Here is a 25,460-nt window from a genome sequence, read left to right as displayed (position 1 = left end):
ATTAGAAATCCGCTTTGTTACACAAACAGATGAATCGTTCTCGTCCGTGTTGCGTAATAATAATAGCAGGATGACCTGTAGTAACCTTTGCCCGTTGGACGGTCGACCGCCTGGACTATGAACTGTTACAACGCTGAAAAGTTTAATAACAATGTTTCGCCTGTTATTAGAGAAAACAAAGTTTAATTAGAACTGTTGATATTAATATAGTGAACTATTGCATGTTGCAATGTAGCCTATTGTGGTTATCACAATAAACATACATGTGGATGTAACAGTTGGTGTTGCGTTTGTACTGTGTTCTGAGTCCAATCGCTGCATTATTTCGGTCCTAAACCTGTCAATCAACTAATTCGCTTTACGTGGTTTTGGTTTTGCGTGCAACCATAAAAAATCAAAATTAAAGTTTAGAAACTGTATTGAATGAGCAATACAACACAAAAACCACACGTACATCGTTTGTACAAGCTCCGCTTTCACAGTTTGTGGCATATTTTCGCTACAGTGTAAATATTACCTCAACATTATCAAATCCTTACGCAGTGAAAACAAGGTTTGTTGGTTTTCGACAAATTGGAGCCAATCAGAGCAATTAGTGCGTTTCTCATCACCCGATCACGAGAAATCTTTCCCCCACTTTACTGTTGTGGACCACTTCACGCTCCAGAAATTTCCCTCACGTGACAACAACAACCCACTATCGCCCTTGTTACGTCATGTGACAGTCACGTGACAAGCACTTCACCTGCCGCGCGATGTCAACGCAAACATTGTGTTTTGGGCCGCGGAAGATATTTACCACAGAGAGGTAGGCGAGTAGAAATCGAAAACACGAACGGGATTTTTTGAATTATCATCGCACCACGGGACGCCATCGCACAACAAGTGGCCGAAACAGGTCAACTGGTTCATGTGGTTCGTGTTCCTGGACAAAACAAGTTTTCCTGATCTCTTGCACTATGGACGCCTAACAACGTAATTCCCAAACCGGGGTAAAAAACAATAAACTGTTGAAGAAATTCGATGGGGAGGATTTTTTTTTTCGAAAGTTCGGGACAACGAATTTGCCTTAAATATTCATTTAAATGGGTTTATACAAACCATCAACTTTTATGTGTATAAACTATTGCTGCCAGGCATAATATCAAGTTTATAGAGCTCATCTGGCAAACGTATTTTTATTCCGACGTTCGCCTTCATCAGGGTAAATAACGCTGAATGCGCGTAGTACAGTGCACGATAAACAAAGGAAAAAAGAATGGAACACAAGCACGTCACAACAAATAAAATTACATTTGCCAGAAAAGCTCTACAAACTTAACTTTCATGTGTGTTTCGCATCTTTCGAACCGACGCAAAATTCTGAACAAGCAATTCCGATTTGACGAATTTGCAAAAATATTTTCCATCAAACCATTCGTGTTCGACAGGTGACGTAAAAACTGAAAATTTTATACAAGTACGCTTTAGGTTGAACTTACGTCATCACCACATGGGTGCAAAAAGTGACGTCAGGCTTTTAACTGTCACAGCAGGTTTGTGACGTCATAATGTTGCAAACAAACAAATTACACTTTTGCGTGAAAAGTAATTCTAGAATCATCCAACCGCTGTGTGACGTCAATATGGGCGTTTGTGGTGAAACTCGATTTAAAGTTCGGATTGCAGCCAGATTTTGCGAAACCTCAATTCTGTTTGGAAAGAATGTATCCTGATCCCTAGTTAGTTTTGTTCAGTACAAAAAACTCCCAACTCTTCGTAACAACCTTTTCAGTACACGTAAGCAGCAAAAAACAAAACATTTTGCGCACAATCAGCTTGCGTTGTATATATTTCATCAGCTGTAAAACGTGATACCTTGATTTTCTTATGCTGAAAAAGATTAGTTCCCGTTAAAATAAAAGTTCATGTCAAACCGGATTTTAAAGGTTGAAATGTTTACGAACTAAAATTTAATCGATTCTACATAATTTTCTTTATTTGCTTTATTTGTTTTAAAATTTGTAATCACAGGCAAGGTTTTTAACATATTTTCACCACGTTTCTGTCGCATAATGTCACTGAATAATTCAATTCCGACCAACGTATCGTGTCATGTTTTATTTATCGGTCATACCACAGAAAGGACAAACACTTCACACGACCTGTGTTCTCCATAAATACAAATAAAATCAATACATGTGGTAGGGCTGATTGCATTTCCCGCTATTAACTGATGTTTAAACTGTTGATCCCGTTTTTCGCTTCAAACCGCTGCGTAAAATCAATGCCGAAAGTTCAAACGAGTTCAAAGCGTTTACCATCCGATTGATGACGTCCGACTGGGACCACGTGGTTTTACTGACGTCATCAGAGCAGCCACATGGGTAATACGCTTTAAAATTTATCGCACACAAGGGTATTAGATTGCACCGTGTTGTGTGGTTTTAAAAATTTCACAAAAACATTTACAAATTGGGTAAAGTTGAGTTGGGTTTGAAACAATTCGTAACTACATTATTGCATTCAGTGATAACTGTGTCTATAGTGAATATAGAACTGTGCTTTTTTCAAGAGTTTTCTGTAGAAGCGCAGTTGAAAACTACATTATTGCAGTAACACAATTAGATGCACAACAGTATCACAAAAAGCAGAAGCATGAAAAGATAAAGTGGATTAAAGGTATCAAATTTCCCTTACTGCAAAAGTCCCAAGCTCTTGCGCAAAACCATCCATAATTTAAACCTAAACACACTGCTGCGCTTTCAAGGCCACACAGTATTTCGCGCTATAACAAATTCCCTGGTGTGACGGAAACACCTCCTACTTTCAACACAACCAGCAACCGTTTCAAGCATTCACCACAGTAGACGCTATGCTATAATTGGTCTGTTGTGTACATAACCGACTTGTTGACCAGCTTAAAGCCCTGTTGAACGATTATATCCATGGCGACCTGTAGCGCACTCTGTACTGTTTCACATCTAGGTCGCGACAACAGACAGAGATCAACATGTTTTCAATGGTCGGCCGGTTTACAATCCCCAGACGAGTTCAGAGGGTTGTTGTCTATCGCCTTTAAAAGAAAAAAGGGAACTGAGTTATGCAAGTGTCCGATTTATGGCTAAACTCATGCATTTGGCTTCGACAAGAACGTTAGCTCATAAAAAATTGAACGGAGAAAAAGGAATAGCTTGCTCGGTATTTATAGTTTCGCTTTCTATCAGCCACTGTCAGAGCTGTGTACTGTTTAGTGAAGAACAGTTATTTTGCGGATATTGCTGAAGTCGGAATGAAACGTACAATGAAACTAGTTCCTATTATGACCTTAGGTAAGTTTTCTGTATGCTATATACATTGCACAACATAACTGTACAGTTTATGTTTATTTAGAAACTGAAATGCCATTGGGTTTGTTTAGCGAATAAGCGAACACAATGACAATTGTTTTGGACAATTATACCTACTGTTGTGTTTGTTTTGTATGTTTACAAACAAAAACTAATTCGCTAATCGTGTTTAATTTCCTCAAAATTGAAATTGTGATCACTTGTTTGTGGTTATTGTTGTACCTGTTCTGCCCCTAACCACATAAATCTTACAATTTACTTCTTTGTATCGCAGGAAGTCCTAAAAGGGCTGGCAAGGAATTGAACAACTCTCCAAAGAAGAATACGAAGTAATTTTAAAGCTGTTTTCATTTCTATGATTTTGAATATAAACAAAAAAGTTAAAATGTTTCAATACACGAGTTTCAGTCGGTAAAAGTTTAATTTATCAGTCAAATTACACAGAAATATCCGTTGATAAAAGCTGCCGCTTATCATTTATTGGCTGGATGCTTTTACTATGATAAAAAAGATTTTGGGAATGTAGCCTGGCACAGCTGAAAGGATGTTTTATTAAATTTTATCCTCTTATAGATTGCCACCTATTAATGCCAAAGCCTCGTTCGTGGGCAAGACAACTGAACAATTTGCATCTTCAATAACTTCTACCGGAATGAAACATAGAAATCTTAAACTTCCCGACGTCATCGAAAAGCGGAATTGTTCGGTAGATGGCTTATCGGTGTTGGGAGCAGACGTACATCGGCACGACATGAAAATGAAACGAGTCAAAAAACACTTTCGAGATCTAAACAAAGCTGCTGGGTTTGAATTTAGCGAAAAAACAAGTTTTTCCGAAGATTTTTCTCTACCTGCTCCCGAGCGAGTTGTATTTGAGTGACATTTTTGTTGCTGCTGAATTATTTATTTTTTACATTTTTTCTTGACTTTTATTTCTTTGCTGACTTTTATTTTGCTGTGAGCTGCTGCATTTTTCATGTTGTGTTCATTGACATAAAACTATATAGTTTTCACACTTTTGAGTAAGTTTGTTGAAACCCTGACTTTTGAAAATCATCCAACTATTTTGTCCTGTCTCACTAAAACTATTTCATGTCTTTTTCTGTTGATTATAACGTGAAACAAACAAATTTATGCGAATGCTGCTTTACTTCGCCTCCATTCCAGTGTTTTGTTTCGCTTTTTCTGTTGATTTTTGCACTGAAATAAAAATTTAAAAGCAAAAAAATGTGGTGTGCATTGACATCATAGGACAAGTGTGAAATAATAGTTGGTAACAGTACTACATTTCTGTGACGCAGCACCTAAAAATCATCAAACGCATTTAGTTTATCACTTTAAAGTTTAACTCCTCTAGTTAGTGAATGACCTTATTGCTGGCGTCAGTCTAACACAAATCCGAAACTTACCAAATAAATCTAAAAATATCCGAAGCTATCAGCTGACATTCCAAAAAACAAAACCAACTATGATCGATAAAATCCGAAAATTACCGAAGAGTTCCGAAATTGCATTGTGGGTCTAAACCGAATTGGCATGTTATCTGAAAACCGGATAAAAAGCTGCAGTCTTATCTGATTGGCTGCTTTTCTTTCAGCTGCGTGGGCGGAGGTCAACAAACCGGTAAAAGCCGAAACAATCTTCAGAAGATTTTATTTCAAGTTGCAAGCCGCAGAGTTACCATGGAGAGCAAATTCAATCTTACGCAGTCGCCTTTCACCTGTGAGATTTGATTGCTACGTTTTCTGTTGGCAACTGCGAATTGAGTCTGCTATTAATTTAAGAAATTGTGAAACTAAGCTCGAAAACGCCTATTAAATTTGACTGCTGCGTTATTTGTTGGCAAAGAAGCTGCAAACAAATAGAATCTTGTGCTACATGCATTCAGAAAATTGTTAAACTTTATGCTAGGCTTTTTGGATAACTTTTTCTGGGGTGTTTTTGTTGTTTTTCCGCTAGCAACATCCAATATTCGCTTATTTTAGTTCGCTTAATTAGACATACAAATACGAGAATTTGCGTTGTAACTTAGAACAAAGAATATTTTACGATTTAAATGTTGTTGTTTTGTTTAAATGTAAAATCGTGATTGCATTTATACCAGTATCATAAGTTGGTTCGTTTAAATAAAGGGGTGATCTTCCGGGTCTAAAATGTAATCCTTTTTAAAAGTTCAAACAATCTGATTGTTACCCATTTTTAACAATTTTGTTAAAACTTCATCACATACAATGTTTTTATTTCTATGTTTATTTTAATTGTCGCAAGAGTTTTGAAAATACTTTTCATGCATTACAAGCCAAAATGGAATGTGATAAAGAATTTATTCATTAAAAACTTTATTTATTTCACTTACTTAAAATATATTTTATGTCGATCACAGCCACAGCATGTCACACTCCAGTTTGGCCGTTCCGACCGAGAAAGTTTTCGTCACCTTTCGTCACAGTTCCCAAGTTCAATATCGACGAAACAGCTGAGTCATCGTCACGTGATGAACACCGGGGTTCGTCATTCGATTCTGGTTTCGGTTCGGTTGTGACGGAGCATGACGCAGCAGAACACAGCGGACTTTGTCCAAAGTAAGTGAAATTACAACAAGTAGTCATTGTGATTATCGAAGATAAACGCAAGATGTCATATATATATTTAAAACTGAACAAAATGTAATAACTTTGGAAATAAAGACGAAACTGCAAATTTGCGACATCAGTTTGTGCCATTATGTAATTTTTCAAAACAAATTTAAAAATAGAACATTACAGTTTTGCATATTTGTTGTTTTTATTCAGAAACCACAATCCATTACTGCATGCCACTAAAAAATCTAATTAGCAAGCTAAACTGTTTGCCAACGTTTGAAAAATAAAGCATGTCGCTTTTTACGTCTATTTCGGCCGTTATTTTCATCATTAAACGAAATATTCAAAAAAAGGTCCAAAAAAACTAAAACGTTGTTTTATTTTTCAGGTACCACAATGACGGTATTTGTGAAATGGGTCCAATATGTCCATTGGTTCATGAGAAGAAGACCCCAGTAAAAATTTCTTCATCTTTTAACCCATCAGCCCCTGAATTTGTGCCAAGATCGCGTCAGATTATTGCGTCACAATCGTGGCACGGTGCCAGCGAACAGGACAATTCGATTGCGCGAGAATTAACGAACTTGGCAATCAGCCAAAGCACAGGTGCGAACATTTCCGATTAAGACTCTTTACTTAATGTTCGATGATTTAGTAATGTTTTTTTTTTTCTGCTATCATTTTTTTACGTGCATGTAACTCTAAGCTTCGCTGTTCCTTGCTGTTCTAACCTGTTAAATACCAATGTACAGCAAGTGATTAAAACAGACAACTGCAAACGGATATATAACAATTAGTTATTTTTTGGTATTTAAAATGTCCTCTCCATATCCACCAGTGCAATAACAAAACTAGACTATCTTCTTACTCATGTCTGAGGCGATTATTATATTTTTCAGAACTTAGCGACTGCTACTCTCCCTTCAAGAAAAGGTACGACTTCGTTTATCTTTTATCTGCTAACAGCTTCCCTCAATGAGTTTACCTGTTTAATATATTAAATTTAGTTTAAGGAAACCAAATCACTCTAAGTCTAATTAATGCACACATTTTTCGTGACTCCCTTTGATATTTTCGCAATAACGTAACGTATAAGTGTTTGGAGGCCTTTGTTCCGTGCTCTCGCTTGGTGGCGATATTGAGCGCAACTTTACAAACACAAATAGTTCCATCACCGACTGCTGTGGAAATACGAAGGAAAACATTATTACAACTTTTTGATTTTTTATGTCACCACTTCTCGCGTTTCTACTATTTGCTGAAGCGCTACAACGGATGAGACCTGTGATGCACCGGATTTGTACAAACCTTTCCACGTGACGCAAGGACAAAAATCTGATGATTATGATGATGGCGACTGGAGCAGGGCACCGGGTACGTCCCGTATACAAACAGTTTGATTTTATACAAACAGTATTTTGTAGTCCTGGTTATATAGCCAACGTAAAATGGTTTAAGAATCCTCCTAAAGAGCAAAATGTGTTGTGTGATACTTAATTATTTGAACAGAAGTGCCTGTCCTTGCTACATCAAACTGTCACCATAAAATGCCGACTTTTAGTCTATGATTTCGCAAAGTTATTTATAAATATATTTTGTGTTGTTTTATCTTTATATACTGATTCAGTTTTATAATCATATGAATCTTCCTTATAATTTTGAAGCCGTGCGTTTGACGTTCAGTTTGTCTCAACCCGTTTTCAGTTTTAAAATCACATGAATCTACAGGAGCTGAAGTTTGGCGAAGACCGCGACCCACAAAGTTTAAAACCGAGCCCTGCACAACTTTCCACACAATTGGGTCTTGTCCTTACGGTGAAAAGTGCAACTTCTACCACAAAAATGATGAGAAAAATGTGGGGAAGACTAAAACGCGGCTCTGCAAGTCGTGGAACATCGGAGAAAAATGTGACTTCGGTTCGAAATGCGATTTTGCTCATGGTGGGTTGAGATGTTTGGGATTAATTATAAAATTGGATTTTGCTTGCGTCGCTTGTCTCAACTTGGCACCCAAACAACTTCACCCAACCCAAAACCAGTAGTGGGATTCAGCCGGTTCGCACCGGTTCTATAGAACCGTCTCACGAAATTTTATGAGATCAGTGAACCGGTTAGCATTACTGGTTACTGTCAATGGACCTTTTGTAACAAAACCGGCTGAAAAATATGACATTTGTGATAGAACCCGCTGGCATAAAAGTGGAATCCCACCACTGCCTAACACATAAGCAAACCAACTTACGGTTTCGGCCAAGCACACAATGCTAATAGGATATTTAATACTAAGTAAGCTCGATGACATTTTCTTGCCAAATTCCTATAGTTTAACTGTCTCGCTTATAATATAACGCACAATTAGGCATATCTAAACGATCTTGTTTGTGTATAGAAAATCAGAAGTAATTTGCTTGAAAGAATATCAGCGTAAAAATAACAAGAGTTGTTGTAGCTGTCGCCGTTTTCTTTTGCTCAGCAGGAAGCGAAGAGTTGAATGTGAAATACAAGACCCGAATGTGCAAAGTTTTCACGACCACAGGAAAATGCCCGTATGGTGACCAGTGTACTTTTGCTCACGATAAAGAGGAAAAACGAAAAGATATTTCGACAGTTTACAAGTTCAAAACTGAGATTTGCCAACTGTAAGTGCACAAAGTAATTCTGTGATCTTTTTAAAGGTTTTTAACGTTAAGAACTTTTATTTCTTCTATTAGTATCATAAGGTTCGGTTTGAAGAGTAAATGCGTTTTGATTAGAACCGTAACTTATTTACCTCAAACAGAATGCTTTTTCCGAACTTTTCCCAATAATATAGACTTCCCCAATAGATAAAGCGCGTCATATATTGTACGTGACTTTTATTAATAGACGAGATACTTTTTCTGCTGTCGTTGCAAGGTTAAGATATTCAAACAAATGTGTTTATTACATTTGCATTTTGCCTGATCAAATCGGTAATTAGCTCATGGAAACAGTTTTTTTAACTTCGCTTTGTGTCATGTGTTGATAAAATGAATTGTTTTTAGATGGCTAAAGGGTCAATGCTCGTTCGGAGTCGCTTGCCACTTTGCCCATGGATTTGAGGAGCTCAATGCCGATCACACATTCTGAAGTTTTAATCCACTGTGACTTTTTCTACACTTTCTACAATCCTATTCACTTCTTATGTTTGCATATTTTGTTTGTATATTGTGTTTGTTTGTTAATTTACTGCCCTAGTTCTTTGTGTTTTTTGTTTGTTATCACTTTGTCTTGCAAAAGCTATTTTTCTGATGCACATTTACTCTATTTCACATTATTTTTGTTATTGTATCTTTTCTATTGTGTGTTGTGTAGTTTGTAATTTTTAGTAAGTTTGTATTCTTTAAAACAGATTAATGATGGCTATTGACTTGTAGTATACAGGTGCGGCAACTTCTCTCAGCTATCCATAAGTTTAACGATCTCGTTCGTATATTAACGAGTGTTTTTTCACCTAATTAACTCTTTTTAAGTATCTTGTTAACTTGGTTTAATCATGGCAGCAAGTACAAAGGCGTGTTGGTCGCTGTAATAATTCAACTGCTTGTTGTAAGCAAATGTTTTCACTGCTGTTTTCAATGTTTTTGATGCTTTAAAAAAATAAGCCATGCTTGATCAAAAATAAAGTTTTTGCCTCACAACTTGTGCTTGAACAAAATAGAAACAATATTGTATGGTATGATTTCTATGACAAACAAGCAACAGCGCGAAATTTAACATTGGGTAATTTTAATTAACTAACAATGGATGAAATACAGTTTTGGATAAAGGAGACTTTAGATGTGGAAACAATTCCTTTGTTTGAGGAGACGCCGGAAACTGTTGCTATTTTGCAAAATCTCATGAAACAACATGAAGAAAATAAGAAACAAAATGAAATCAAAGAAAGATTAATGAAAAGGGAAATTCTGGAGTTTAGCGCTGAAGGTATAAATGATTAAATAACATTTTGTCCCGATTAAGTAATAAATTATTAAATTATGCAGTGCAGCAGCCAAAAACAAGGCAAGACTTTCATATATTTATTAAACATTGTGCCTTACAGGTTACAGCATTTACCAACTATATGCCAAATGTTGGTCGTTTTTGCAGAGAATTTGTGCAAACAAAAAATGCAGAATTGTATGAGTTTTGCTTCACTATGTTTGCTGAACTTTTCTTTAAAAGTGGATTGTATTGTTGTTATTTTGTCAGTTCTATTTTCTTCAGTGTTTACAGACTTTTTAAAAAAGTTTAGTTTAGGGTGTTTTGCAGTTCTTAAAACAGGACTTTACCTGCATAACCATGGTTTCTTTAGCAAAGATTGTTTGTTTTATTTAAATTAAAATACATTTGTTTATTGCACGTTGTGTCTTTTTATACTTCAGTCAATTTAACTGGAATTTTCCTGTAAAACAGTATTTTCTTAACATCAACAGCACAAAGAATGAAGGAACTTTTGAGTTCTGTTGACATGAACCCTGACACCGATTTGTCTCCAAACCTCACCAAGTGTCTGAGATCTCTACAGAAATGTGCCAAAGTTCTTGGGACAGTTCAACCAACTCACGCTTCTCTCGCTTGTTCAATGGCAGCTTTTCTTCAGACTCACGACAGAACCAAGCTGGACATTATGAAGACAAAAATGCTCTGCCATAAACTTAAGCAGAGAAATAATGATGTCAAAGTGTTTCAAGATCAACTAGAAAAGTAGATAGTTTTGCTTCATAAATTTGTCGTCTAATGCATACAGTGGTGGGATTAAATTTTTTTGTCAGCCGGTTCTATCACGAAAGTAATATTTTTTAGCCAGTTCTGTTGCAAAAAGTCATATTTTCATTGATAGTCCCCAGTAATGCTAACCGGTTCGCTGATCTAATAAAATTTTGTGAGACGGTTCTGTAGAACCGGTGTGAGCCGGCTGAATCCTGCCACTGATTGTATATTCTTTGAATTATTGGAGATGTGTTATGTTGTGTAGAAAACTGGAAGAGCTTGAGACGAGTTTATCCCAAGAGATGAAAAATGCTGAAATGTTGCAAAAATCTACAAAATTTCATGTGCTGAAGAAAAAGGAATATCAGCGACAAATTTTGAAGTAGGTTTTGAAAGGAAATATTACCTAAACATTTTGTTTTTAGACAATCATATTTAATTTTGATTTTTGTAGTCAAGGGTTGCAGATTTTTTACACTATACTTCCTTTAGTTGTATATATGCAGTGATCTTTTTGTAATTTATTGAGTTTTGGGTCCCTCTTCACTCCCCCAAAATACACCAAAAATGTTTGGTATATAATTGAAACCCGCCAAATTTGATTTTTCTTATAACTTGTATTTGTGGACTCTTTAATAAACTCATTGAATCTTAGTTGATGCTCCTTTAAAACCACCAACCAGGTGCTGTACAAGAAGAGGAATTTATTAATAAGAAACCTTGGTTTCAAAACTCTAATCTTGTTCAGATGTGAAAAAACCTTAAAGGAAAATGGTTACTCTGACAAAATATCGCACAGTGAATTGGTAAAGTTGGGGAATAAAGCAAAACATCTGGAGGAAGAAACTAAACCTCATCAGCTACAGTTAAACTCATACAAGAATCTACCACCAGTTAGTAATGTTTATTTCTACAATAAAGTATAAAAAAAGTTTCTCAACGTTACCCATTTTTTTTGTTTCAACTAGCTTTGACATTTTGGCATAAATAGCAATAATGAATCTTAATGAATGAAAAATATTTCTTTCAGCTAGCTTTGACATCACTTAAAGCAATTTGTTTTTTTAGAATGTTGATCAAGCCAAACTACTTCTACAAGAGAAAGTTACTGAACTTAAAATGTTGGAGGACGAATTACACGAAATATTTAATCATATCAGCCTAGTTTCATGATCTGTTTACACATTATATTATTTGCTTTCTTCTGTTAATATTAATATGTATTATTCAACTATTGAAGCGATGTTTATTGCCCTTGATAAGCAGTCAGTTTTAAGAAGCTAATGTGGACTTCTGGTCAATTGAAGTTTGCATTCATTTAAACTTATGTACCCTATTTTTTCCCTAAATTTCCACGTTGTTATCCAATGCAAATAACCTGTAATGCTGTGGTCTTTAGTTTAGTAATAACCTCAGCCATGAATTTGCAACGAATTCATTTTCACATCCCTTTATAAATCATTTCAAGTGACGTTAAAACGTGTAGGATAAAATACTTGTGCCGTATTGTTAGTAGAATAAATATTAGTGGGTTTCTTCGCGAAAGATTTATTACTTTCAAAAATGCTGTGCCAGGGATTTAGTCACGATGACGAAGGTTTCGGTTAATGCCAATATTTTTCTGGAAAATGTTGCCTAAATTGATATCGAATAAAGTTTATAAGCATGGGTTTACCGAAAGTGAAAGTGGCATTCTGCAGACAGTGCACACTGTTTCGACCTGTAAGGTCTCATCAGGATTATTATTACGGGGCCAACCTCGACAGTGTTGGTATCAGACAGACAGTTTTGGTGATTTGACTATTGCGAGAATTTCATACCTTACGAGTTTATAAGTTCGTCAAACGAGTTTTCGGAAAGGTGCGCAGATCGTTTACATCAGGGGTGGGCAACCTTTGTTGCTGTAGGGCCAATTATAAATGTCAAAATTGGATCGAGGGCCGCACATGTGCATAACACAAAGTGATTTTGCTTTGTTTCTTACCAAACATGCTTAACTACAAGTATAATTCGTATTTGATTCTAGCCACATTTTGCCAGATCGCAGAAAACTAGCATCAGGCGCATTAATCAGTTTAAAATATGTAATAATTGGACTCGTTTGCCAGTACTTTTGAAATCGAAGTGTCTCTGCGGGCCACACAACCTTTAATGAAGGGCCGCAGGTTGCCCACCCCTGGTTTAATCTTGTGGCATTTCCCGCTCAAGGATGATAAAATTGAAACAAGCAAAAATCCCTTACATGATTATGGCATAGCCAGTGGTGGGATTCTGTCGGTTTGAACCGGTTCTTCAGAACCGTTTTACAAAATTTTATGAGATCAGCGAACCGGTTAGCACTGGTTACTGTCAATCGACTTTTTGTAACAGAACCGACTGAAAAATATGACTTCTGTGATAGAACCGACTGACAAAAAAATTGAATCCCACCACTGCCTACGACCATATGCTAGTTGGGAATGCTAAAGAGATGTAGCCTACAATGTAAGTTTGAATTAAGGTAGGGGTAACGTTTAGGCCAGCGTTTCTCAATCTTCTCAAACCATGTGTTTGGTAAAAAAAAACCTACGCCTATTTAAGCAAACGGTAGCCTATTGGTCCAGAAACTATTTGGGTCAGGGTTGCCAGGTGGTGTCGACTGGATTCGGACAACATTTGTCTAAAAATCGGACATTTTAGGACAAAAAAAAACTAGAGCGTATAATTGCAAACGAGGTATCAATTTCGAGGTGCCAACTGCCATTTTTGTGCGCTTACGTTCCCCACACTCATAAGAGCGAGTTTTACTAAAATACAAAGTGGCGGACGTAAAACATAACAAACTTCCTATGTTTGAAAAAAAAATGACAAGTTTAAAATAATATTTAGTCGGCAATTGCAACACGTTGCTCTAGCGTTTATCGTTGGTTTAACAACGTTAACAAATGTTTCGTCAAGTTGCTACTTCATATCACCTCAGATAACCATTTATTACAACACATTTACATTGTACACAACAATGGCCAAACATTCACTGGCAGACAATTATGTGTTTGACGTCATAAACAAGGCACTAACCAAAACAAGTTGCAGTTTTAAGCCACGTTTTGTCGTAAAAAAGGTTTGCAACCTTCAAAAAATAGGATTTTCGGACATATAGCAAAATTCGAACATATTAGGACAAAAAACTAAATGTCCTAATGATTTTTAGGCGTCGGACACAGCATGTGAAATTAGGCCAATTTATCGTTTTTTGTCCGAATTTTAGGCCACCTGGCAACCCTGATTTGGGTCCCACCCAAAATTTTCGGCTGCCTACGCCACTGCATGTTGTGAGTGTGACTTATTAGTTTGGCGATAACTCCGATCTGTTATGTTTCTAACTAATGACGTAATAAAGCGGTTAAATGGCCAAGTGATCAAACGAAAAAAAATGTATAGGAAGATTTGTGGCACAATATATCAGCATTTGTATGAGTTATAAGTTTAAAAAAAGTACCAAGAATCAACGTGACACAACACTTTTTCCTTGGTATAGATTCTATACTATAGAACGTGTGCTGTTAAGGCCGTAAAACAGCCTTGTTTAGATATTTATTGTTTGGGGCCTTACACAATTTAGATCAATCAGATATTTTGTTTTGTCGAGCACAATGTAATGTTATCGCTTCAATGGAGCCGAAAAGCTATGAACGTGTTGCTTAAATGTACAACGTGTGCCAAAATGCTGGCGTGGGAAAAAATCAAAACGTTTTGGGTGCGAGATTAACTCGGCCGGTTGCTCTTAGCCAATCAGCGGAGGCCAACTAAGGAAATAAAGCTGACGTCACGGGATACACGTCGATTTGAGCCGAACTGCTGAGGCATGTTTCTGGGTTGAACACATTTCATTGCAATCGTGTTGAAAACTCACGCTTAGAGCAAGTAGTCCACAGTTACACCGGTTTGTTGTTTGTATAGTTCACCGTTTCACATCAACATGAAGCACTTAGTTATTTTCTTTGCGACCTTGTTTGTTGCATCTGCAACGGCCAGTGATGTTATAGATTTATCTGATTCAAATTGGGACGGTGAGATTATAAAACATGACATGATCCTTGTGGAATTCTTTGCTCCATGGCAAGTTTTGTTTGACGTTTTGTTGATAACTAGAGATGCATAGCATATTCTTGTTTATAATTTTTCAACATGTTATTTTGCTTTAGGTGCGGCCACTGCAAAAAACTTGCACCAGAATACGAAATTGCTGCTACAAAATTGAAAAATGATGACCCTCCCATTCCCCTTGCTAAGGTATGTTTCCTAATAAACCTCATTTTCAACTAGACTTTCATGTAATTTTTGTGTGAATTTCTAATTTATCATTTAATAACCGAATTTTCTGGTAAAAACTGCACACAAATGTATTGGTGGTCATTTTACGTTCCAAATGGTTATGAAATTGATATTACATCATGTGGAATATTCTTTTAAGATTGATTGTGTCAAAAATAAGAAGACTTGCAAAAAAATGGACATTAGGGGCTATCCAGCTCTTAAGATATTTCGATACGGCGAGACTAGTGTAGATTTTAAAGGCCCACGAAATGCAGGTGCAATTTTGACTGCATGGTTTTGTTAGGTCGATTGCTCGGTAAATAGCGATTTGTGCAAGCGGTTGAAAGTGATGGGGTTTCCTTCGTTTAAACTATACAACAATGGTGTTGAGGGCGAACGCTTTGCCAGCATTCGGACTGCAGGTTCAAATAGTAGTGGGAAAATTAGACCATAATATTACGTCTCATGCATAGTCTGTCATTTGCAAATTCATGCACAGTGCATATTATAACTTTGTCCCAAAGCATGTTTATGTGTCCATAATATGGAAAACCACATTTTGTTAAACATTAAAATTGTTAAAAAGCTTATAGCATTTGAAGTTTGACTTAATGTGTTTCTTGCATTATGGTCAAGCAAAACATGCTATCAAATGTAATACCTGCTTGTTGTGATTGAATGACTATACTACGTCACTCTCCAACAAGTAAGCGTCATGTACAACTATAAGTTGTTCTGTGCAAGCTCACAAAACAACAGAAATCACCTAAAACTCACTCCATATGTTGTCTTCTATTTAGAATCATGTAGCAATGGTAGTGGGTTTATGTGGTGTGTTTGGTGGTAGGTGGATTGCACAGAAAACACAGCAACATGTGGTAAATTTGGTGTGAGTGGTTACCCTACTCTGAAAATCTTCCGTGGTGGGGAATTTAACCAAGATTACAATGGTGGCAGGAACGCAGGTATTAAACTGTTTTAATCATTACAAGGCTTCAAATAAAGAGTTACCAAGCACTGATAATAATCTAACCTAATTTAGCCATGACTATAGTATTGTTGCCAGGCTTATTTAATAAACTTTCCTGTGTTCATCCGGCAAATATATACAAGTCATTCGACATTTTGACCTCCTTAACGGGGTAAACAGTTTACCTATTGGTGTTATAAGAACGACTGTGTTAGGACTTTAACCCGATAAAGACGTCCTGTATAGGCTGTACATTTGTCGAAACTTTGATGACTTGTATATATTTTCTGGACGAACAAAGAAAAGTCTAATTAAGCCATCTTACATGTAGTAAACTCTGTGTAATTGGTGTCATTAGTCTGGACCTTATCTTATCAATAGATTGTTGTAAGGTTGGCTTATTTTATAAAGTTGGTTTACCTGTTGCATGCAAATCCACAATAAGGATTTCAACAAAATTTGTAACTAACTGTTTAATCAGATGGAATTATGAGCACCTTGCGAAAGATCTCTGGACCCGCATCCAAAGAACTTAAAACAATGGCCGACTATGAGAAGTTCCTCAACAACTTTGATGCTGTCGTTGTTGGTATGTTTGCTATTTTAATTTTTCTCATTTCCCGTGTTGAGATTATTAAACTGACTAAGGTTGAAATTGTTTATTTTATTATTACCTAATTTGAGCATAAAATGTAAGATTTTTGAAAGCCTTTTAACATTTTCTTAGCTCCCTACTTCAATGTTACCATTATGTATTATCCAATAGTATTTTACCCCTTGAACATAATATAAAATCATTGTATGACTAAATAGTTATGGGCTTACCTTGATATACAAAATACCCAGACATGGTATCAGTGACAAGGAACACTGATCTAATCATTAATCACTTTTCAGGATATTATGAGGCTGGTGACGACAACCTCGCTGTTTACGAAAAAACTGCCAGTGCTCTTCGTGATGATTACAAGTTTGCACACACAACCAATGAGGAGGTTTTGGAGGCTGCTGGTGCTAAGAAGTATGTTGTACATTATGTTATTTATGTTGCTAAACACTAAACCCTGTGTTTTGGTAATTATCGTTGTAAAATTGTATACTTGTGAAATGAACTAGTAATAGGACCGCTAGATTTTTTAGTCCGGTTTTAAATTGTTTTGGAAGAAAATGGACAATTATGAAAAATATGTTTGTGGTTTGATCATATTTTTATCCATATTATAATTAGTTTTGCAGCAGCAAGCATTTCAGTGCTGTAAAATGTAAAGAAACTCACTCTTGTTTTTTATATCAGGGGTCTAAAACTAAAATGTTTGATTCGTATTTTCAGTGTCGTGATCCTGCACAGACCGAAGAGACTGAAAAGTATTTTTGAAGATCAGCAACTGACCACTGACGAAAAACCAACCAAGTCAAACCTCAAATCTTTCCTGGAAGAAAATCTGTAAGTGTTTTACTCAAAGCGTTGTTTGTTTGTTGGTGTGTTATGCATGTACTAGAACTTGTATGTTAGCCTTCAAATTTAATAACACTGTACATGAACCTAAAGAGTAATTGAATGAAAAACATTACTGCCAAAGTACTGGTGTATAAAGAATACATCATGCGGGCTTTTCAACAATCACTGTTGTCATCATCAGTGCAGGATTAAGCCTTCAAACTGTTTTATAACAACAAAATAGGCTCGTTCAGACACTGTGCTGAAATACCAAAACAAAGTGCTGACATTTAAAGAAGTGTAACAAAATAGTCACGCTTAAGTAAGTTTGTAATTTTCACAGCTTGGGTCTTTGCGGTCACATCACTAACTCCAATTTCGAAAAGTTCCCAAAACCTTTGGTGGTTGTAGCCGACCAAAAGCTGGACTATGTAAAGAATCCCAAAGGATCCAACTACTGGAGAAACCGGTAAGTGCAGTTTGAACAAGCGTTTTCAAGTTGAAAATGGTCAACTTTGTAGAGCTCTTCGGGCAATTGTATTTTTGCATCGACGTTTCAATGTCCTGTACAGGTCCCCTTCATCAGGTTAAATAACACTGAATGCAACTAGTACAGTGCACGATAAACAAAGGAAAACAATTACCCTGATGAAGGTGACCTGAAAAGGACGTCGAAACATCGGTGCAAAAATACAAATGACTAGAAGAGCGAACAAGTTGTTCTTCAAGAACTTTTGCTTTGGTTCACACCAACAGTGTTTGTGAAATTGTAGAGTTATGAAGTGGAGCAAGAATTTCCAAGGAAAGTTGAACTTTGCCATTGGAAGTCGCGATGATATGTCTATGCATCTTCCCGACTCCGGCCTCCCTGAATCTGATGCATCTGAAAAGAATCCAAAACCAGTTGTGGTTGTTCTGGACAAAAGCGGAAGGAAATATGTGATGAGTGAAGCATTCGGGTAAGTTGAATCTGAAAATTAAAAGACCAGACTAATTCAACACGAAAAAGTCTGTTCTAAAATTCCTGTTCAGTTTTTCGAACTTGTCACAAAGAAGTAAATCCAGTGGCTCTTAAATACATGTTAAACCTATTGCCCTAATTTGGGAAGAAATTTTTGAAACATGGGTGATTTTTGGATGCTTTGTGGTAGTATTTTGGTTTTGTTAGAATAATATATAATAAAACAAAATTTGGTGGCTTTTCAATAGTTTTTACAAATTGACAAGTTGCATTCACAAGAAAACAAGTTGGCAAGCTCTGAATTGCAAAGTGTATTGTAATAACTTTTGCCCTTTTTTAGCCAGGACAGTTTCCAAGCATTCCTACAGTCTTACTTGGACGGAGGAATCGAGGCACACATTAAGTCTGAACCCGTGCCGGAACCCAACGATGGCCCTGTGACCGTTGTTGTTGGAAAGAATTTCGATGAAGTTGTCATGGATGAATCGAAGGATGTGTTGGTGGAGTTTTACGCACCGTGGTGTGGCCACTGCAAGTCTCTGGCACCTAAATGGGATGAACTTGGCGAAAAGGTATTTAAGTTATTGTGGCATAATGATACTGTAAGAGTCCTGTTTGGGCTAAGCTCTACTTTCCATCACAGACAAATAACAAAGCTTAGACAAGAATATATTATAATTCATAACTTTGTTAGATTTATTCTCATACAAATCTACAGATCTTCAACAATTAGAGTGTAGGAGTTTTGCCTGCCCATCCAAACAGTCTACTCAAATCTGTTTGTGTTATAGTCAGTTTAGTACAGTGGTTCCTAATCTTTTTTCCTTGCTGCACCCCTTTCAAATCACCAACCAATTTTCCCACCCCCTTCCGTTTTTTTATTCATATAGAATATACCTAACCAACCTTAATGATTCAGCATCCCCGCACCCCCTAGGAACAGTTCTTGTACCCCTTGGTGGTGTGCCCCTGGTTTAGTAATATGTTATTTACTTGTAGTTGAAAGACAATGATGACATTGTGATCGCAAAAATGGATGCCACAGCCAACGATCAACCTAAACAGTTTGCTGTGTCTGGTTTCCCAACTATTTACTGGGCACCAAAAGACAACAAGCAAAATCCAGAAAAATACCAGGTAAGCTTGGAACATATTTTCTTGTATGCATTGTGTATTTATCCAAAGTTATTCAATGTATAGCTTTAGCTTGTAAACAAACAATTTTGACAAATCTTAACGTTAAAAAAACATAATGGTGGCAATCAATATGTGATTTCATGGATTCAGTATATTGCAGGGAGTTGAACCACTTGTCATATGGTTCAGGTTCACTTGGTTTTGTTTTTAGGGGTTGGGGTGCGGTTCAGGTTTTTCAAAATGTATATTTTTGGGTTCAGTTTTTTTGCCGGTTTGGGCAAATTATCCGGTCCAAACCGGTTTGCGGTTTTCAAACCGGTTTAAATATGTATTTGTTTTAATTTAATTCTACCCATCATCTACCTGGCTTTAACAAACTCCAAATAAATTTTGCTGGTGCATTGTTATTTTTGACGTGCTCTGTAAGTGTTATCTCACATATTTTTTCGTGTGCTGTTTTGAAAAAAATCACAAAGTATAAAACAAATCGTAATTAGCGGTTTGGGTTCGGTTCAGGTTTCATTAAATTAACGGCTCCAACCGGTTCGCGGGTTTGGTTCAGGTTTGGCTCCCTGGTATATTGTGTTGATGACAACCAACAATATATTTGCTATTTTTGTGAAGTTTGGGGAAATTTTTCACTAATGTATGAATCTGTGACTGTTTAATGCTCTTATTTTATATTTCTCACAATATATTATATTTATTTGTTTTGTTTGTTTTTCAGGGAGGCCGTGAGGTGGCCGACTTCCTGAAGTTCCTCAAGAGCAAATCCTCTTCTAAGATCAAGACCGAGTTGTAAAAATACAAAGCAACTTTTCTCTGTAAGAGATTATGCAGTAAATAAGTTGAAGCACTTTCTTCGACAAACTCAAACTTCGAAAAAACTCTGCTAAAATTCAATCTAGTGTTTAGTTCATCTTCAGTAGAAGTTACCAAACCCCTGTGGCGTTGTTCCAGTACATTTATCTTTGTGTCACGTTGTTTGTTTTGTGCCTCGGCTGGCATTTTGTGATGTCATTGTATTGTGTCTCCAATCTGCTCAAATAAATGCTAATGTGCAAAGGTTCCACAATTATGTCTGATTGGTTACAGAATAGGGATGGGCCAAAACAAATGTTCTTTTTGGTCGAGCACGCTCGGTGTATTGTGACGTTACAAACATTCCAATCTCAGCTAGTTTTGTAGCTTTCCTCGGTCTCTTACGTCACCAGCGATGTGTTAAGCTGTACAGACCCCAGGAATATGAGCTATTCCAACATCTGACGCATTCAGATGTTAGCAGGCTCAGTTTGTGCAACTGCTTGGCCGAGCATAAAAAAAAGATGCTTGGTACTAGGGATGTGCCAAAATTGCAAATGTTCTGTTTGGTCGAGCACCGAACATCTCACGTTAATGCTCAGTGCTTGGCCGAGCACGCTCGGTGCATTATGACGTCACAAAAATCCCCTTTCTACCTTTTAGCTCTACAAGGCCTCTTACGTCACCAGCGGTGTATTAAGCTGTTACAGGCCTCAGAAATACACGTTTTTCCACAATCTAATACATTTGAAAAATCATTTGTTTTTGTTCATAGACACCCTTTCGAACACCAGTTACCTATGTTAGCAGGGCATGAATATGCAAATATAATGCTCGGGTCAGTTTGTGCAACTGCTCGGCCGAGCACCGAGCATCAAAAATAGCGATGCTCGGTACCGAGTACTCGGGTTCTGGCTCGGCTCGGCGCATCCCTACTTGGTGCGAAGTGCTCTGGTTCTGACTCCGCTTGGCCCATCCCTGCTACTGAGTAAACTGGCCAACAAGTAATAAACTTGATGGAAGGTTAAAATTTCAAACTTTGTAAGATGAGATGCCACGTAGATGGAGCTGAATTTCATGCTTGACTTGTTTAACGACTTGCTATTTTTTCTACACACGCTTGTGATCAGTAGAGTGTTTCTTTTAACTTCTAAAGCAGAACAATACCGTTGTTCCAACTTGTTTTCCTAACACCTTCCTAATTTCACCAGCGAAAATACAAAAAAACATTTTATCATTCTATTTTAATTTGCATTTTTCAGATCAAACGGATCAAAATATATAAGATGGACAGGGTAAAAAATGGGATTGGTTTCGCCGGAAAAAAAGAACTTCTAGCAAAAACAATTTGAACTATAAAGGCAAATAATCAAAACGTTGTTAAACAACAATTTTCAAACCTAGGTTAAGGTTAGTAATTTGTAACATCCTGGGATTAATCCGAAAATATGAGTATGTAAGATGTCACATCACGGAAAGAAAGAAATACAGAAATGCCAGATACACACATACTTTTTTGCTACCACATTGACAGGCGAATTCAATCACCAGGGATTGCAAAAGAGCCTAATAAAAGCAAATACAGGCAATCCTCGTTAATTACGTAATTTCTATTACGTACAAAATACTAAACTGCAAGATATTATTGTTTGAAAAATATTCCTATTAGTTGGAAAAAAGCTATGCAAATCAACAATTTTAACCAGAATCATCTATTCTAAGAACTATAGAGATGTACCGAATATTCGGTTTGCCGAATTTATTCGGCCGCATCGATCATTTTTGCAAAGCTTCGGTTTCGGCCGAATAATTTGTTGCGATTCAGCCGAAACCGAATCTTTTACGAACACAAATTTAAAGCGTTAAACGTGTCTTTTCTGCTTATTAAGGTCCACGCAGATCTTTCAAAAGCCCAAACATAACGAAAATTGCGTCAATGTTTATCTTTTTCAACACATTATCGTTTTTCCCACGGTAGTCAAAAAAATTAGTAATTCATTGGCAGGTTGCCAATCATGCTTAAGGCAATTTTAAACCCCACAGAATTGAAATAAGGACGAAACACAACTATTTTGCACTGGCTGCCTGGTAGATGAACATTTTTTTCACGTCAAACGCGAAGCGTACGACTTCGCGTGACGTCATAAATGATTCGGTTGATTCGGCCGAATCGAAATTTAGCCGATTCGGTACATCACTACTAAGAACATTGTTTTTTACAATTATTTCTTGTCTATTTTTTTCCTTAAGAACCACGAGAGAGCATACATTACACCGGATGTGATGTGAGCACAATCTTTGTCATTTATGAAAGCATCAACATCTTCAAGTTTTAAATAATGAAGATCAATTAATTCACCCTCAAATTCACTGCCACCTCCTTCAGTAACCTGAAAGTTTGCAAATCACATTTAACACAAAAAATACCAAACTTTTTTTTACCTAATTTCAACAACAAAAACAATAATACAACAATATAGTACAAGCAGATTTACAATTTACACAGGGTGTATGGGCAATAACTCACAGCTTCAGTTAAAAGCGGAAAAAAAGTTTGCAAATGTATTAGTAAATAATATACAAGTTATTCTCAAAATAAAACAAACAAAGGATTTTAAACAATAAGGTTGTGAGCATTTGTAACTAAATATGTGAGCATATATTGTACAGCAATGTTTCCCAACATATAGCCAAACCCAAATGTTTGAATAAAGACCGTTTAAATTCGACTGAAAATGCCACAATAATGTTCCCACAAGTGATGAGAAATTTATTTCAAAATTAAATGCTGGAAATACACGCCCAAAAAATTTTTGGGAACCATTGTTGTGGATTATGTGTTATATATTATTTTTATAACGATAGGAAAAATGGTAACACACAAACCTTCATGCTGTCGTCAACTTCAGTATAATACAGCCACTGTATTGCACCACCCGTCCCAACTGCAGTGCGAAATTTGCATATTAGCTCTAAATTTTCCAGGTCGATTTTGAATCCGGTTTCCTCGAGGACTTCGCTTTGAGCAATTTTATCCGGACTTTCATCGCGGTCAATTATTCCAGCACAAAGTTCAAGGGTTATACCACTTGAAAATGGAACTGTAAAAATACGAATACTAAGTTGATTGTTACAACTTATGTAATATTTTGGAGCATTGGTTCCCAATCATGGAAAATTTCCCACAAGGAAGGAATTTTATCAGCTGAGGGGGGAAATTTACTTTAATCAAATGTTTAGGTTGTTAAGGGAGGAATTTGTCAAAAAAAAGGTTGAAAACCACTGTTTTAAAGTATGTGTGTAAGTATTAAAAGAGTACAACATTTCAAACTAGATATTGTTTTAACTTTTTCCTATGTTTATCCCGGGCCAAGTAACTTAACCGTGACCAATTAAATTTACACCTTTTCCTGGGAATGGTGATTATCTAGTGATGGCACAGCAGGAAATAAGAATTAAGTTTTCAAAGGGAGATGGAGTATGTGACATTTGGTCAAGCATAAACTTCAAATTGGGTTGGATTGAATCCAGCAGTAGATAAACAAATGGTCTTCGCCCTAATGCCAAAGTACAACTTATCACAATTACCTTTTTCTGCAACTCCATTTTTTTCATTACGATTGACATCAGCCATGTAAACTGCTGTAAATGAAAAAAATATGAATAACTTTGTTTTCTAATTTATATTTGTGTCAGAAGTCCTGCTTTTAATTAACAAATTTTGCATAATGTCCAAACCAACAAGGCACAATATTTTAATGTATTTTTTACTTACCAGGTCTGAATTGTTTCACCATGACAAAATTTTGACTTGACTTGTTGTAAATGCAAATTGCAACACTAAAAAAATAGGAAAATGGGCATCAGTTAAACAAATATTTAAAAAAAACATATTCTAATATGACCATAATTCGTTTGCAGGTTTTGTCCTCACAGCAAAATTTGTTTGTTGCTGTTTTGTTTAGTCCAGGGGTGTGCAACAAAACTGGCGGCGAAACTCTATATGTTTTAGAAAATAAATGTATTGATGCTTTGGAAGAATTTCAAATTTATTGTGTACATGAAAAACATTGTATGGCCCTTGCTTGATGTTCGAAATTAGTTATATGGCACACCCCTGGTTTAATCCAACAAATTTCACATTATTCTGTAACATTTGTAGTATTTTATAGTTTAAATATTTCACCTGTCGTGGTTTATCATGTAATCCCAAATCTTCTTCTTTCCTGCCTGAAAACAAACAAATTATGAGCTTCACAGAATATACAACCGAGGGTGCATATAAAATATACAGGATATCTTGGTTCATTGTTATATCGCTTGGCACACCTTTTATCACTTGGTGCAAGTTTATATTGCTTGGTGGTAAAGTTGCACTAAGGTATATAAAGGTGAACCAAGTGGCATAAAGGTGCATGCACCAAGTGATCCTGTATAATTCTAAATACACTGATACAACCAATGTAAAATGACAAACAAGTTTTATGTACGTCCTAGTGCTAGTTGTACTTTAACTTAAAAATTAGTGTGTTGGGTTTACCCTCTAAATTCGCGTTAATACCCCTTCAAGTATGTTGACCAAAACTTTGCAAGAAGTTATTTATCAAATTCACACCTGTATATAATTCACACGCCAGGGTTTAATGTACATTGAGTTTGAAATCGGTTCTTTGGATAAGATTTCCACATCATCTACTTTTCCCCGCTGCATTGAAATAGTTCGAACTTCTCGCTAATAATAGTAAATTCGCGTCTTGTGTTTTGAAATATTGACAATTAACATTCACTTGACATTTCAGATTTCATAACTCGTTCCGATAATGGGGATTTCCCATTGTGGTCACACCAATTTATGACGTCATTATTGAGGCATAAATTTAGTTTCAGCATAGAGCACTAATACCAGTTTTTGGCACTTTGTTTGCGGTTTTATCCCCTGCTATACATAAATTTTGTTGCACCACTTCGATTAAAATACCAAAAATACCTCAATTTTGAAAAAAAAATCTTGTCTGACTATTTCATTTGTAAAGCTATTTTTATGGCGCATATCCATTAATAGCACAAAATAATTCACTTATAAGTCAAATATATCTATTAGTGCTAGTTAATAAACATGTTTTATCTTGTTGTTTTAAATATGTTGCCAAAAATAAACCAACTTTCGGCAAACATATCCATTGTTTGTCTCAACCGTAGTGAATATAGTGCTGGTGATTGACGAAGGCAAAAA

The 25,460-nt window shown here is 36.2% G+C and overlaps 5 protein-coding genes across 7 annotated transcripts; 4 read left to right on the top strand and 1 right to left on the bottom strand.

Annotated features, from left to right (window-relative positions):
* The first annotated feature begins 3,001 nt into the window (after nucleotides 1-3,001).
* On the top strand, nucleotides 3,002-4,557 carry LOC145229368 (uncharacterized). Its single transcript, XM_080094695.1, has 3 exons — nucleotides 3,002-3,311; nucleotides 3,604-3,658; nucleotides 3,903-4,557. The coding sequence occupies exons 1-3, from the start codon at nucleotides 3,272-3,274 to the stop codon at nucleotides 4,207-4,209; spliced, it is 402 nt and encodes a 133-aa protein (XP_079950821.1). The 5' UTR covers nucleotides 3,002-3,271; the 3' UTR covers nucleotides 4,210-4,557.
* Nucleotides 4,558-4,927: 370 nt separating this feature from the next.
* Nucleotides 4,928-9,570, top strand: LOC145238099 (uncharacterized). 3 transcript variants are annotated; one of them, XM_080101165.1, is made up of 8 exons: nucleotides 4,928-5,051; nucleotides 5,713-5,911; nucleotides 6,300-6,517; nucleotides 6,811-6,844; nucleotides 7,176-7,285; nucleotides 7,640-7,852; nucleotides 8,385-8,550; nucleotides 8,935-9,570. In XM_080101165.1, the coding sequence occupies exons 1-8, from the start codon at nucleotides 5,012-5,014 to the stop codon at nucleotides 9,017-9,019; spliced, it is 1,065 nt and encodes a 354-aa protein (XP_079957291.1). In that variant the 5' UTR covers nucleotides 4,928-5,011; the 3' UTR covers nucleotides 9,020-9,570. The 3 variants fall into 3 exon arrangements, with proteins under 3 accessions (XP_079957291.1, XP_079957282.1, XP_079957299.1); XM_080101156.1 differs by having other exon boundaries at nucleotides 8,361-8,550; XM_080101173.1 differs by having other exon boundaries at nucleotides 4,929-5,051; nucleotides 8,388-8,550.
* A 58-nt stretch (nucleotides 9,571-9,628) lies between these two features.
* On the top strand, nucleotides 9,629-12,162 carry LOC145238116 (uncharacterized). The gene is made up of 5 exons (XM_080101185.1): nucleotides 9,629-9,856; nucleotides 10,348-10,618; nucleotides 10,890-11,006; nucleotides 11,373-11,517; nucleotides 11,693-12,162. The coding sequence occupies exons 1-5, from the start codon at nucleotides 9,673-9,675 to the stop codon at nucleotides 11,795-11,797; spliced, it is 822 nt and encodes a 273-aa protein (XP_079957311.1). The 5' UTR covers nucleotides 9,629-9,672; the 3' UTR covers nucleotides 11,798-12,162.
* Nucleotides 12,163-14,427: 2,265 nt separating this feature from the next.
* Nucleotides 14,428-20,501, top strand: LOC145232520 (protein disulfide-isomerase A3-like). Its single transcript, XM_080097150.1, has 11 exons — nucleotides 14,428-14,722; nucleotides 14,809-14,896; nucleotides 15,768-15,885; nucleotides 16,372-16,479; nucleotides 16,788-16,911; nucleotides 17,221-17,334; nucleotides 17,672-17,797; nucleotides 18,102-18,287; nucleotides 18,630-18,861; nucleotides 19,289-19,426; nucleotides 20,154-20,501. Exons 1-11 carry the CDS (start codon nucleotides 14,583-14,585, stop codon nucleotides 20,226-20,228), a joined length of 1,449 nt encoding a protein of 482 aa, XP_079953276.1. The 5' UTR covers nucleotides 14,428-14,582; the 3' UTR covers nucleotides 20,229-20,501.
* A 943-nt stretch (nucleotides 20,502-21,444) lies between these two features.
* On the bottom strand, nucleotides 21,445-25,100 carry LOC145232528 (uridine diphosphate glucose pyrophosphatase NUDT14-like). Its single transcript, XM_080097163.1, has 6 exons — nucleotides 24,843-25,100; nucleotides 24,414-24,457; nucleotides 24,003-24,067; nucleotides 23,816-23,869; nucleotides 23,114-23,328; nucleotides 21,445-22,617 (listed from the first exon to the last, which is right to left on the bottom strand). Exons 1-6 carry the CDS (start codon nucleotides 24,936-24,938, stop codon nucleotides 22,450-22,452), a joined length of 642 nt encoding a protein of 213 aa, XP_079953289.1. The 5' UTR covers nucleotides 24,939-25,100; the 3' UTR covers nucleotides 21,445-22,449.
* Between the last annotated feature and the right edge of the window lie 360 nt (nucleotides 25,101-25,460).

The sequence above is a fragment of the Phallusia mammillata genome, chromosome 1, assembly GCF_965637545.1.
Source record: "Phallusia mammillata chromosome 1, kaPhaMamm4.hap1.1, whole genome shotgun sequence".
Taxonomy (NCBI): Eukaryota; Metazoa; Chordata; class Ascidiacea; order Phlebobranchia; family Ascidiidae; genus Phallusia; species Phallusia mammillata.
The sequence above is the reverse complement of the archived record's forward strand: the minus strand, read 5'-3'. Positions and strand labels throughout refer to the sequence as shown.

Excerpts from the sequence above, each read along its gene's own strand:
- LOC145232528 (XM_080097163.1), bottom strand. The coding sequence starts at position 24,938 with ATGCAGCGGGGAAAAGTAGATGATGTGGAAATCTTATCCAAAGAACCG. Across the intron at positions 24,458-24,842 it reads GGCGTGTGAATTATATACAG|GCAGGAAAGAAGAAGATTTG; the intron begins GTGTGAATTTGA and ends GTTTGTTTTCAG. Across the intron at positions 23,870-24,002 it reads GGTGAAACAATTCAGACCTG|CAGTTTACATGGCTGATGTC; the intron begins GTAAGTAAAAAA and ends TTTCATTTACAG.
- LOC145238099 (XM_080101156.1), top strand. The coding sequence starts at position 5,012 with ATGGAGAGCAAATTCAATCTTACGCAGTCGCCTTTCACCT. Across the intron at positions 6,845-7,175 it reads TACTCTCCCTTCAAGAAAAG|CGCTACAACGGATGAGACCT; the intron begins GTACGACTTCGT and ends TATTTGCTGAAG. Across the intron at positions 7,286-7,639 it reads CGACTGGAGCAGGGCACCGG|GAGCTGAAGTTTGGCGAAGA; the intron begins GTACGTCCCGTA and ends ATGAATCTACAG.
- LOC145232520 (XM_080097150.1), top strand. The coding sequence starts at position 14,583 with ATGAAGCACTTAGTTATTTTCTTTGCGACCTTGTTTGTTGCATCTGCA. Across the intron at positions 16,480-16,787 it reads CTTTGATGCTGTCGTTGTTG|GATATTATGAGGCTGGTGAC; the intron begins GTATGTTTGCTA and ends ATCACTTTTCAG. Across the intron at positions 17,335-17,671 it reads TCTTTCCTGGAAGAAAATCT|CTTGGGTCTTTGCGGTCACA; the intron begins GTAAGTGTTTTA and ends TAATTTTCACAG.
- LOC145238116 (XM_080101185.1), top strand. The coding sequence starts at position 9,673 with ATGGATGAAATACAGTTTTGGATAAAGGAGACTTTAGATGTGGAAACA. Across the intron at positions 11,007-11,372 it reads TATCAGCGACAAATTTTGAA|ATGTGAAAAAACCTTAAAGG; the intron begins GTAGGTTTTGAA and ends AATCTTGTTCAG. Across the intron at positions 11,518-11,692 it reads CATACAAGAATCTACCACCA|AATGTTGATCAAGCCAAACT; the intron begins GTTAGTAATGTT and ends TTGTTTTTTTAG.
- LOC145229368 (XM_080094695.1), top strand. The coding sequence starts at position 3,272 with ATGAAACGTACAATGAAACTAGTTCCTATTATGACCTTAG. Across the intron at positions 3,312-3,603 it reads AGTTCCTATTATGACCTTAG|GAAGTCCTAAAAGGGCTGGC; the intron begins GTAAGTTTTCTG and ends TTTGTATCGCAG. Across the intron at positions 3,659-3,902 it reads TCTCCAAAGAAGAATACGAA|ATTGCCACCTATTAATGCCA; the intron begins GTAATTTTAAAG and ends ATCCTCTTATAG.